At 39.3% G+C, this 14005-nt stretch overlaps 1 protein-coding gene across 1 annotated transcript in view; it reads right to left on the minus strand.

Moving 5' to 3' along the window:
• Positions 1-2006: 2006 nt before the first annotated feature.
• The window catches only part of LOC126266814 (uncharacterized), a 34328-nt gene continuing 22329 nt past the window's right edge, over positions 2007-14005 (minus strand). The window contains exons 2-3 of the mRNA XM_049971369.1: positions 6736-7483; positions 2007-6635 (exon numbers count right to left, since the gene is read on the minus strand). Coding sequence (XP_049827326.1) covers positions 6454-6635; positions 6736-7483 — 930 coding nt within the window. The 3' untranslated portion in view covers positions 2007-6453. The remainder of the gene's footprint in view (positions 6636-6735; positions 7484-14005) is intronic.

Consider the following 14005-nt stretch of genomic DNA (forward strand, 5'->3'; position numbering starts at 1 on the left):
GCACTGAATCTCGCGGCAGGCAAGGGTCAAAATGTTTTCGCTCATCAGCCTATATTTCACGAACAGGATTGTAACAGAATTTCCTTCTCGACGAGAATCACAATGCTAAGATTTGGAAACCTTACTGATGTAAGTGGGCCTACGTAATATACGTATTCGTGGACACATGCTTCGCTCCAGTTCATGTTTTGGCCATAATTTGATTATCTTTTGTGGATGGATTGCTTTCCTGCCTCCAGAGCTGTCAGTTAGTCCAACGGGGAAACTCGTGTGCGCCATGTGTCGGTACATCGTGTATACTTCGTTCCTTTGTGTTATCGCATTTCATCTCTTACGTTTTTTCTGAGGCGGAGATTAGGGACCTCCACGGCATTTGCCTAACCGAGTGCGGTGAACAGCCGAAAAACCACACTCAGGCTGTAGGGTTTAACTGACGAAGGATTATTAATCCCGTCCGCAGATTCGATCCGTGACTGGCTAACAGCTTTGTCTGGTAATCTCTCGTGGTACTTTGTTTCTCAGTTCGCATTCTCCGCTGTGAACTCCCATTAATAAAGTAAACTGAAAAGAAACTTATTTTGGTAAAGAAAAGTTGATAACAGTGGTTCTGCAGTGAAGTAAGTGTTCTGCTCTTCTATATTGGTTGGAAGTAACAATCAAAATGTTTCACATCGTCTCCTTGTATTTTGGTTGTGATCATAGTTTGCAGTGTTCTATATTTAGTATGCGGGTGAAGTTCAGGTAAGACGGTTCTTAACTCTGTACTACATTGTTAATATATGATGGAAATAAATGGGTGAAACTTTCGTTTTCTTTTTTTCCTGCGATACTGCGTACCAAACATGAAGTTATGTTTTGCCGGATTGCCATAATGGCTAGTTGAATCGCTGTTCTACGGAATTCTTATGGCAGCTTTTTGTCATCTTGCCATAGTGGAGGTGAGCTGTATGAGTAGATCTTGATTTAACGTGCATGTGTTCCATTTTCACGGGAAGAATAGCTAGGTAATTCCAAATAATCGCTATTACTAATGTCAACAATGCAAATCTGAACCATTTAACTTTTGATGTTAACAAAATGTTATGTTTAATTTGACTGAGATTCAAAACAAAAGATAGGCACTGAAAAAATAAATAAATTCGGCTTTTTAACTTTATAATTTTACCAATAAATATAGGTAATAAGCATCGTATGTAAAAAGATATGTATAGCTACATTAATTACACGAATGCATATGGCTACATTAATTACGAGAATAATTACGTATTATCAGATGAATTACTTTTTGTGACATTTGATCTATCTGTAACGAAGCTGTATGTGGACTTCTATTGATTTCATGCGAGGGATATTCAGTTCACGATGCAGGCCCCGGTTTAGAGAGGGAGGGGAAGAGGGAGAGAGAGATAGAATTTGACGTCAGTGACGTCGATGAGTAGCGGTCCTATATATAGTTAATATGAATGTAAATATTTTAAGAGCGAAATCATGGTCCAAGCAGGATATAATCTTTTTTAATCTGTGCTATTACTTAATTTCGACCTCGGTCATTTTTAAGCTCCTGAAATACATCCACAAAAATGGAGACATTGTTTTATACATATCTATCTACATGAAAGATCTCGTGTACATATATACCTCATAGACGAAGACATTTACTTATCTCAAGCCTCAAGCTTCACATCAAATTTGACTAAACGGTCAGTACATATGCAATGGCACACATCGTTTTCATGTGCGTTTGTATCATAAATACAATCCGGTAGTGCCCTAGATTACGTCCATTAGTAATACCCATACAGAAATCTGCCATATCATAACACAGGCAAAGCTGTTATGATGGAGCCAAAGATGCTTAAAATTATATCTCTAGACAGAGGATAGTACTATGTACGGTTCTGCTGAAATATTTACTGGCAAGTTATGTTCGTTACACTTAAGCGTGACAATCACAGCACAAATGGAGACACAAATCGATAGACTATATGCTACAATAACAAAATAACTGTAAGCAAATTATACTCGTTATATATTAAAGGTTGCGAAGGTGTCTGCTAGAGACTGTGTTGGTAAACTTATTTGCTACTTATAGGATGCAGTAGGTATAGTATTTCCAGTATCATGTGAGGTGAACAAAAGTTTTATCGGCATTATCTGGATAAAACGCACGACATAATTTCTGAGCAACGTATACATTTCTGAAGCAGCAGCAACCGTTCAAAGGGTGCTGAAGAACATAGTTTGTATCTTATTAAAAGTAAAAAATCTAAACTTATACATCATGTTTCATGTTAAATGTAGTGTTGGAATTTGCAGTACCAAGTAAGAAATACAGAAAATTACGCCGGATCTCCCACTGGGCCATGCCATACGATGTACAAAATAAAACATTAGTGATACATTAGCAGTATGCAACTGGACATTTAAAAGTATTGAAGATTTATACATTACGTGTTATATTAAAAATAGTAACAGATTATGTATGAAAAGGGGACAATTTCTCTATTACCCAAGATTGGTGATATAATGCAAACATTGTGGAATCTTATCTGCCTGAATGTCGTATATACATATCAGTACACAACCGTATACAAAAAGATTTAACAATTTCAAAGTTACAAAAATTTCTAAACATTTATTACCGTACTACTGTCTGAAAACTTACTCACCGGTTTATGCTGATCAGCTTGTTTCATTTTCACAGTATGTACGCCAGATGTAAAGAAGAGGAAGTAAAGGTGGATTAAACCATGCCAGTACTTAGCACCCTCAATTAGGGCTACATATTTGCCCCAGTTATCTATTGGCATATTACAGCACAAATGTTGAAGCCGTCTGGTATCATGTGAAGGAAAAAGCAGATTTTTCGGAACTACGTGTATGAAACACACAAATTGTTGCATGATGTGGTACACTATTGTAGCAGTACCTATAGTTGCAAAGAAACCAGGTTAACTTAAAAGCTTATAAATCTTGCACTTTTAACAATTTCAAATCCGAAGATCATACATCGTGTGTTACGTTAGATGTAAAATTGGGACTTGCAGCAACAAGTTAGACAAATTAGAGATTATGCCAGACTCCCTAGTGGGCCACACCAGTCGGTGCATAAAATGAAATAGAAACTAGTAAACTATTAACAAAGACTGACGATTTTTAAAAGAATTTAAAGGTACATAAACAAAGTAGTGTGTTAAAATACGGTGACAGACTATATACATAAATACATACAATGTCTGTATACCTCTTCTGTTGTGGTATGAAGCAAAATAACTTAAGTTCTAAAAGCGTAAATGGCGTGTAGTCATGTTGTACATTTTTCATTTACTTTTAATTTTAATTTTTAATTTAAATTTTTTTCCATACATACAGAGTGATTCTTATTGATGTTTAAGGACCCCCAAAGCGACGTAGGTGACGTTGAGACAAGTAATTTAATATAAGACACAAATGTTGAGAAAAGCTCAATGTGGATGACGAATGTTGAACATGTGACGTCACCAGATGACATGCCTCGCTGCACTATGTATATATATATTCCCTAACCAATTCAAGAATTCAAGTCGGCGTGGCTACGGGCTTACGTGTACAATTTTGAGTTCAAGGGTTCGAGTCATGCGTCTGGCAAGCAGTACTGTTTTTCATTGCGTCAGACGATTATGTGTTTACATTGTGGTAACATTATTTTATATAGCGATATCGCGGTCTCCACTGGTATATTGTAAAGTACAGTACAACAAAAGTTACCGTACTGCGTCACAAGTAAATCAGTGCAAGCGTCGTTACCAGTTAATAGCCTGCGTTGTGTGTACTAAAGATGTAAACAAGAAAAGAAGCGTGAATAGGAAAGAAACACAAAATAAGAACAGCTTTTGCTTTGTTACAGCAAGGATAATAATTCTGTGACTCTGCTCTTACAAAACATCACTTTTACAAAAGATGAAACTTCCAGGCAGATTAAAACTGTATGCCGGACCGAGACTCGAACTCGGGACCTTTGCCTTTCGCGGGCAAGCGCTCTGAGCTACCCAAGCACGACTCACGACCCCTCCCCACAGCTTCAATTCTGCCAGTACCTCGTCTCCTGCTTTCCAAATTTCAGTGCGCTTGCCCGCGAAGAGCAAAGGATCCGAGTTCGAGTCTCGGTCGGCACACAGTTTTAATCTGCCAGGGAGTGTCATATCAGCGCACACTGAATGAAAGTACTGCATTGCGCAATGTGCCCCATACCGGCGACGGTAGGATCGGAGAGCGCAGCCAGTACATGTGCGACGATATGACGTCCCGTGTTCAACGTTTGTCATCCACTTTCCGGTTATTACTCGACATTTAGGGCCCCATGTGTCCTTCTGTATATGAAGAAAGGTAGGGCTGAGGGTTCGCTTGATTTGGGGAGGAGACTAGGCAGCAAGGCCATCATTCTCATCGGATAAGGGAAGGATGGGGAAGGTGGCTGTGCATTTGCCTGAAGAGACTTAGGGAAATCACGGAAAACCTAAATCAGGATGCGAGTCCAGTGTGCTAACCACTGCGCCACCTCGCTCGGTGAATAAAGGTAGGGAAAGACCTGATACCATATATATAATGAAGCCTTGACGGTACTTCATGAAATCTTCAGTGCGGATGTACGTTCTACGGAAATCATGCGCGATGCTGCGAGCAATGAAGAAAATGGCCAGAGGGGCGCCACAGAAGCAGTGTTTGACAAGTTGGAAATTTGGGTTGCACGTGAAACGTACTCGGATGGCCAAAGCGTTAAAGCAATTGGACGCATAAAGCGCGAAATTTTTTGTTCTATTACCGTTCTGACACTAATTATCACTTGTCGCCATTGGATTATTTCAATACCTTAATGCAGCCGACGTCGGTATTTCTCTTCCAGGACGTAAACATACGGGCGCGGAATCATGACAATGCGCAGCCTATGCTTTCGAACGTATCCGAAAGAACAGACACCACACATACAATTGTAATGTGCAAGCCAAGGTCAACATTTTATGGATGTATTTCAGACGCTTGAGAATGTCCAATAGTCAAAATTAGCTAACAGCACAGACATTATGGAGGATGTGGAAGCCCACGAAAAAATTCTGGAATATATGTGTCTGCAAATACCCCTACCAAAAAATTAATAGTAGAGATATTTCTTGAAACGTTACAGTTTCTCCGTCCTAATGTTCGTTGCGGTTAGTTTATCACAAAGAGAGCTGATGCTTGAAAGAACTAAGAATAATCACCAACAGGCGCATAGTGCTGTGCAGCTGAGTAGAAATAAAGCACGGCGATGCTCTCCCAGTTTATTTACATCAAATTGGATTTTACATGGCACATTAAATGAAAAAAATATACTTCCTATCCTTGTGTGAAAGAGTCGCTACCATTTTGAGAAGGCATTTAAGCTTAGTTAAATTTGTTTAAGCCTCTCGGAATAATCAGATGCAGCTCACGACATACTCAGTGTAAATGTTCCGATAAAACGAATCATATCAATGGTCTTTGTTACAACCTCTGTAAATTTCTTAAATTTAAACATTTTCTGTTTTTTATTTTATAATAAACATTTTATGTTATTATGTAGTAATCTGCTAATTTCGACTCCTTGGGCATTATCAACCGACATCATAATAAAAATCGATTTTCCTACAGCTTGTTATATTCCCTACATCATTGCTGAGCGGAAGTAACATGTGGTGGTACAGTAACAAAATCAGCAAAAGGGCTGCTCTTTTTCCATCTTGTATTTGGACTTCACATCTGGAATATTTGTGCCCAACAGCACCATGGTTGTGTGAGTGACTTATTAGAGACGCCATCACATGTTGGTTTCCGCCACACTGATACGTAGAATATAAAAAGCTGTACGAATAAAATTTTTATTGTTATGTAGCTCGATAGTGGCCGAAGCGGTGAAGTTAGATAACTGCTAAATAGTGAAATACAGAACAGAAAACAGAGGATTATGACTTCCTTAAACTAATCACACCGCATTGTAAATGTTTCTTGATAGTTTTGAAGATTGTCTTATGTGTGTTCACCCATGAATGTATCCATAACGAGTGTGTGCAGCATCAGAAATTACTTGGAGAAATGCGTGATACAGACTGTGCTGCCTTACAATACATTTATCCAGTACCGGTTTTGATCTCACACAGTGGAAAAATATCTGCTGTGACAAATTCACATGGTATACATGCTGTTTAACCAGGAATGTATTCGCCATTGCTGATTTGAAAACGTAAGAAAGTTGACGCTTAATGCCATAATACAGGCTTAAGCAAGCAGAAAACAGTGTTGAAAACTTCAAAACATGTAAGAGCAGTAAGTAAAGCATTGCTCAGGCGTAACCTGCTGTGGACTTACTGCTCTACCATTGTTTTCGTGTTTTCAACGCTGTTTTCTGTTTGGTTAAGCCTGTATTACGGAGTTAAGCACGAATTTTCTTACATTTTCACGTCAGCAACGGCACACACTTTCGTGGTTAAATAGCATGTATGCAATGTGAAGTTCTCGCAGTAGATGTTTTTTCCACTGCGGAGACGGTCCATGATCGAAAATGTTTGTGAATAAATGTACTGTAAGACAGCATAGTGTGTACCATGCATTTCTCAAAGTATTTTGACGCTGTTGACAGTCATCTGAAAAAAAAAAAAATTGATCATAAATTAGCCCGAAAGGGAAATTGAGGTGGGTAACCAAATGCTTGAGGTGCCCCGTAGCCACCATTTGGGTACATACTCTCTGGTGCAAGCCCCGATGGTCCAAAGACATTATCGTAGGGCATTGGGGATTCCCCATCGTAAGGATAATAGAACATTCCAGCATCTGTATCCACAACAAATGCATTAGGATCATTAGTAGCCGGCGTGTTGTCTGAATCATTGTCAACATATTGTGTAACTGGCAGTGGTGAAACTGCATCGTACGCGCTCACAGATTGCTGAAGCGGACATACTAGTTTTAATGGATAAAGTGGGCTAGGGTACCCCATTTGCGGCAGAAACATCTTATTCACCGAATCGTCAGATGCGCCGCTTCCCGCATTCGTTGGTGCAGAGATTTTGTAACCAATGTATGGCGGATACATAGCTCCGTTGTTAGTGGCGGCAAATGGTTGATTTGGACTGATATCCAGGTAGACTGGGGAGGCAGGGTACAGATAGCAAACGAGGTAGGTAGGAGTCTGCCAGGGGTCGGACGCCTGGTTGCCATTAATGTCCTGCGTGTTGCCCTGTGTCTGCTGGACTGGTCTGCGCTGCGGTCTTCTGGCAGGCCGCTGTTTCGCTGGCTTCCGTGTTGGTCGGCGGAACTGCATTCCCTGACCTTGCGCGCTGGCTGGACGTTTCCTGTCAGGTGCGCGCCCCTTCTGTCCAGGGAAGCTACTGACGGTTCCAACTGGTGGAGGTTTCACAGTGCCGGAGACACTATTGGTTCCACCGTCTACTGAGGCAGCAGCCGACAGCAGCGACAAAAACAAAAGAGTTATCTGCAACATAGGAATCGGGAAAGTTATTTACTAAAACTTTTGTAATGGTAGATTTCGTGAGTTGAATTTCCTTCAAGTGTTGCTCAAGCAATGAAACCGTGAAATTACAGTAAGGGCAGATTTACAGGCAGTGGTGCCCTAGGTCACAGTGTGATAAACCTTTTGCATTTCTTTTATGTTTTCGTCTTCTTTAAAGGCAAAGAGAGAAGATGAAGCGGTAGCCCATCATAGAGCCTATGCCTACCGTCATGCATTTTTGACTTTCAGTTGTTAAAAAACAGGGAGTTTTTCTTGTATCAATATGAGGAGGGGAGGTTTTCGCGCTCAGATAGTGAACGAGGGAGAAGCACGCCATTTTTAGCGAGTAATTGTAGACCGCCATTTTGGGGTCGCTATGAGTAAGTGAGGAGTATGTATTTCACATGTGCATGGTTTAGAAAAATACAGTATTGTTTTATTAACAGAAAGGTCGTGTGAGTTCTTATTTCAAGTAGTACGATAATTACAAGAACTGAAGCCCACCTGTGTACTTTGGAAAATTCCGAAGATCCGATAAGCTTAATGGGAACACGGTCAAGACTTCGAAGGTCAACATGGCGACCAAACGTAGCATTATAAAGAATGATAAGCACAGATCTACAGCAGAGAAAGAAACTACTTCGCCCTGCAAAATAATATGAACTAATACGAACTTATTTCCAGGCATAGCTCAGCTTATTGTGCTTGTCATTCATGCCGAAAAATTAATCTCATTAATTCAACACATTTTAAAAAGCCACGCATTTCAACATATTATTATCATCTATTCCATTATTTATTATATTATAACAGATTTTTCAGCACCACGAACCACCCCGCCCTCTCCCATACGTTTATATTTTTCATAAACATCTCTGTTGTCCTACAAAATTAAGATTCCACGTTGCCAACTATTTAATCAATAACGGCATCCTTCCCTTTATAAATTCAGTCATCATTTTCTTGGTGCAGTCTGATATTTGTTTACGTTCTAGACGCATTTACTCTTTTATATTAAACTTATTTCCCTGTGGATTTAATATGGAATAATATATTTTCATTTTTACATGGATACTTACACACTGGACGCAGTCCACAGCATAATGGAAAAATGTCATATTACCGCCTTGAACTGCTAGTAAACTATTATATTTATACAACCAGTTTCAGCCGTCTGACTATCATCAGCTTCATGTCAGCCCCTGGTAGCTGATTGGCTGCCGGCACGGTAGCTCAGCGTGTTCGGTCAGAGGGCTGCTCGCCCTCTGTAATAAAAAAAACTGAGTAAAGGAATCAACGATCAACTTGAACAGACGTCTTGTGACGTCCGCCCAGACCAAACGCTACGAACAATACCGAACAAAATAATAGAAAATAATAATAATAAAAAGTAGTCATACCCAACTGCCCGGGTTCGATTCCCGGCTGAGTCGCAGATTTCTCCGCACAGGGACTGGGTGTTGAGTTGTTCCTATCATCATCATTTCATCCCCCCTCGACACACAAGTCGCCGAAGTGGTGTCAACTCGAAAAACTTGCACCAGGCGACCGGTCTACCCGACGGGAGGCCCTAGCCACAAGGCATTTACATTTTACATCAGCTTTATAAAAATATTCACAGCATCATGTTAGGCTAAATGTAAAATCGTTATCGTCAGGTGATAAAACCAAGGATAATACATTGTCATCATATCGGTAATGTAAATTATGTAATCAATCTATAAAAACTTTGCTAGGGAGTGTATACATCCATGTCGGAACTGCTTAGACCGAGACATATTTTATATTATGATATGATGACAGTGTATTATTGATGATTTTATGACCTGACGATAACGGTTTTATAATTCACCAATCATGGTACTGTGAATACTTTTATTGACCTGATGATGCTCAGACGGCTGAAACTAGTTGTGAAAACAAGTTTTTTTACTTGCAGGTCAAGGTGGTTATATTTCATTTTTCAAATACGTAAGAGCTGTGGGGCATCCCTTAATGAAAACATAATCACAGCATAATGCTTACATGAATAAACTATCACTTACAGTTCTTCTTCTCACTTGCCGAGGGCTGCTCTTAGGTTAAAGGTCACACTGTCGCTTCCCTTATGAAACGTCAACGTATTTTGAAATTGAGATCTGTTGGTTTTGTAATTTTCATACTTCGTTAGTTAAATGATGTAAAACAACGCTACTGCTCAGGATAGAACTGAAGATTTTTCTCGTGATATCTCTGAGCGATTTCTGTCGCAATGCTGTTTGTTCACTTGGTGTCTCTTGTCTTACTTGTGTATGCTGTACTTAAATGCTATAAATAACATAAGTAATATTATGAACTGTATTAGGCAATACAGAACTCTGCCAGTATATTTCATTAGAGACGATCCATTTAGGCCAAGGATCAGACTGTCATCGGGTTCAAAAAGCATGTCAGCTCTGTGTTCAAATGTGTGCGAAATCTTATGGGACTTAACTGCTAAGGTCATCAGTCCCTAAGCTTACACACAACCTAAATTATTCTAAGGACAAACACACACACACCCATGCCCTAGGGAGGACTCGAACCTCCGCCGGGACCAGCCGCACAGTCCATGACTGCAGCGGCCTAGACCGCTCAGCTAATCCCACGCGGCATATCTCAGCTATGCAAACAGCTGTCTCACTATACTTCATTAGAGACAATTGATTTCTGTCTAGGATCAAACCATCAACTGGTTCAAAAAATGCCTCATATCAGCTACGCATTTGTATTTACATAGCTGTCTTTTGGATCCTATGATGGTCTGAACCCAGATCGAACCAAAAACATTCATTAAAGCTGTACAACACCACCTCCATGAAATAATTCTATAAAAAATAATGTATTCACGTAAAAATTATAACGTGAACTGTTTTCGAGCAAGAAGCCTGTATTATTCTAGATTAAATCCACTAAAGGTGTCATATGTATAAAAGGCGAAACGAGTCTAGAACGTAAATAAATATTAGACTACAGCAAGAAAAAGTTGTTTGAATTTATGCAACGAATACTTATATACTTTATATGGAAAACGACCACATCACGAAGATGTATTAATGTAATTACTTAAAAGAAACATGTCAAGGACTCTGGAGGTCAAAGTGATCTTTCTGCTTACAGGTGTCTCTTTGCTGTAAAAAGGAATACTACATCAGAGTGAGGGGAGGAGCAATTTCGATTTAAATGTTCTTGGGTTTTGAATATGGAGTATGTAGTAGGATTTGCTATGATTTGATGTGACTTTTGTTGATCTCAGAAACCCTATTCTATGTTTCCACACGTGGATAGGGACAAGTCATAATTAAAATTTTTATAAATATTATAATTAACACGTAATAAGAAGAAACAATGGATATGGGACAATTTGCAATCACATTACAATAAACTGATAGCAAGAAATAACAATAGTTGTCTCCCTAGAACGGAAGCGCAATATTTAATGTCACCGTAGAGTAACAACGAAACAAATCAAACCAAAGTGGTTCCTACAAAGGACGAAAAGAAAACAGGCAAATAGTTTTTAAAACTATTAAAAGAGTTTGGTTCATTTCAGTCATTACCATTTTTCAACTTCCTCTTATCACAAGAGTCTGTAAATGAGGCAAAATACGTCACATCTTCAAAGAAAAAAACAAACCACTTCCATGAAATTCTCTTCTCCATTTGATGGTTTACTGAGTATTCTAAGTGGAAAATACGAGTATAATACTCTCACTTTGAGTTCACAAAATCCCACTTACGTTTTGCCTAGCAGTGTAGCAGTAATAAACTCTCATACTGCATCGTTATTAACCCAAATCGCAGGGCCTTTGAATTTTTCTTTTTTCATTTTTAGCATCTTTAAAACCCAATTTTATTGCAAAGCCCACATGTGTACTAGCACCTCCTGCGTCAACTGTCGTGATTAAGTCCATACATTCTTCACAACTTCTCATGTCACCGATACTATCTTCCTCTAGTTCCGTGTCCCCAAACTCCACGCAACCTGCACAATCTCCCGACTATAAAGCCTCATCAACATGAAAAACAGCGTCGTTTCTATTTCTAATTGTATTGCCAATCTCGCAACTCATTTCACCGACACCAAAACTTTCATCTAATGGTGTTAAAATGTCACCTCTAGCAATTAATATTACTGCTACAGATAGGGTGGTTGCAATTTGCATGTGCAGTGTTAGAAAAGTATTCACTAAATGTTTTAACTTGAGCGTGATATACCTTTATTCGTTCACTAGATAGTTTTCTCCTTTGTGCACCAGTTAGCTTCTTCACGAGTCTCATTATGTTGGACAGAATACTTTTAAACATAGAAAATAGTGAACATACGCAAAGATGACAACCGACAAGGTAAGCGATGATAACTTGCACACGAAACAATTTTCTGAATTTATTATATTCGTCTGGTGTGTAGCCTTGCGAGGACGTGAAACTTCGATGATATGCAGCTCAAAGAAGAAGAGAACAGAAGCCTTTGAAATTTGGTGTTAAAGAAGAGTGCTAAAAAATTATATGAGTAGATAGAATAACTTAGGTGGAAGTACAGAAACGAACTGGAAGAAAAACAGATTTATGCCATAACTTGACTAAAAGTAGAGATAAGTTGACAGGACACATCCTGAGGCATCAACGACTCATCAGTTTAGCAATAGACTGATGGGTTGGGTTATAAATTGCAGAGGGGAACCAACGTATGAATACAGTAAGCAAGTTCAAATGGATGTAGATAGAGTTAGTCATGCAGAGATGAAGATGCTAGTGGAGAATAGACTAGCGTGGAGAGCTACGTCATCCCAGGCTACAGTTAGAAGATCACAACAACAGAAAATTTTCAAAATCGTGCAATACTACCCAACGACGATATTATCGAACTTGGCCTCCTGTGGCCGTTATCGGAAGCACGCAGTGATGTTAGAGTAAAGAGGTACAGTGATGACTAAGGAAAGAACATCACACCGTGAATGATTTTAAGATGGTTGTGTATATACCGGATGATCATAAAGTCATTATAAATTTGAAAACTGAATAAATCACGGAATAATGTAGATAGAGAGATACAAATTGACACACATACTTGGAATGGCATGGGGCTTTATTAGAACCAAAAAAATACAAACGTTCAAAAAATGTCCAACAGATGGCGCTTCATCTGATCAGAATAGCAATAATTAGCATAACAAAGTAAGACAAAGCAAAGATGATGTTCTTTACAGGAAATGCTCAATGTGTCCACCATCATTTCTCAACAATAGTTGTAGTCGAGGAATAATGTTGTGAACAGCACTGTAAAGCATGTCCGGAGTTATGATGAGGCATTGGCGTCAGATGTTGTCTTTCAGCATCCCTAGAGATGTCGGTCGATCACGATACACTTGCGACTTCAGGTAACCCCAAAGCCAATAATCGCACGGACTGAGGTATGTGGACCTGGGAGGCCAAGCATGACGAAAGTAACGGCTGAGCACACGATCATCACCAAACGACGCGCGCCTCACGTGTCTAGCAATATGGGGTGCTTTTTTTTGTTCTAATACAACCCCATGTCATTCCAAGCACGTGTGTCAATTTTTACCTCTCTATCTACATTATTCCGTGGTTTATTAAGTTTTCAAATTTATACTGACTTTCTGATCACCCGGTATTATCAAGGGGTTAAGGCATTTTCGTGAAATATCACGATAAAAACTCACGATAAGCCGACCAAAACGCTTTCTCACCAAGTGCAATAATACAGAGGTCTACTAATAGTGTGCTTAAGATTGGAGTTTCGAAAATGGTCATCATAATAGTTTAGTCATGGCCTAAAGTTAATGATCCATGTTAAATAAAAGTCATTAAAATCACACAGTTATATACATCCAGTTCGTACAGCTGACACAGCTCATCTCTTTGAGTTACGGGGGTTGCCCAGAAAGTGCTGCACCGCATTTCATTCTTCAAAAATTCTTCATTGAACATAATGAGAATTACACACAGGAAATAATGGTGTTTTGTCTACACACCCTGTTCTTACACACAGTCTCCTCCTCATTCTGTGGCTTTCCTCCAGCACGTGTCGGTACCAATCCTTGACCTGGTGACGGAGCCAGTGCTTCACTGTGTGATCTCCTCATCATTGACAGATGCAGCGCCAACTGCCGAGTCGTAATGCGTCTGTACTCGCGAACGACATTTTAAGAACTAAAGGCTGTTACTTTTGAGACAGAGTTTTAATTCCAATTAGAGAAATGACGATTAGACTGTTTTTCAATAATCATCTGAATTCATCTATTGTCCTCTCATAGTCAATGGGTCTACACGTTACTACTATTATCCAAAATTGAACTCATTATTTGAAAACAGTACGGAGAATATGGCGGTATGATGTTACATCCTCTATTACAACATGATAACTCCAGGTTGCACAGTTGGAAAAATAATCCGATAGCACAGCGTTAGTTACGCCTGTGATATGGAATCTAATTGACTACAAAAATATGCTCTTGCCGG

The sequence above is a fragment of the Schistocerca gregaria genome, chromosome 4 (assembly GCF_023897955.1).
Source record: "Schistocerca gregaria isolate iqSchGreg1 chromosome 4, iqSchGreg1.2, whole genome shotgun sequence".
Lineage (NCBI taxonomy): Eukaryota > Metazoa > Arthropoda > Insecta > Orthoptera > Acrididae > Schistocerca > Schistocerca gregaria.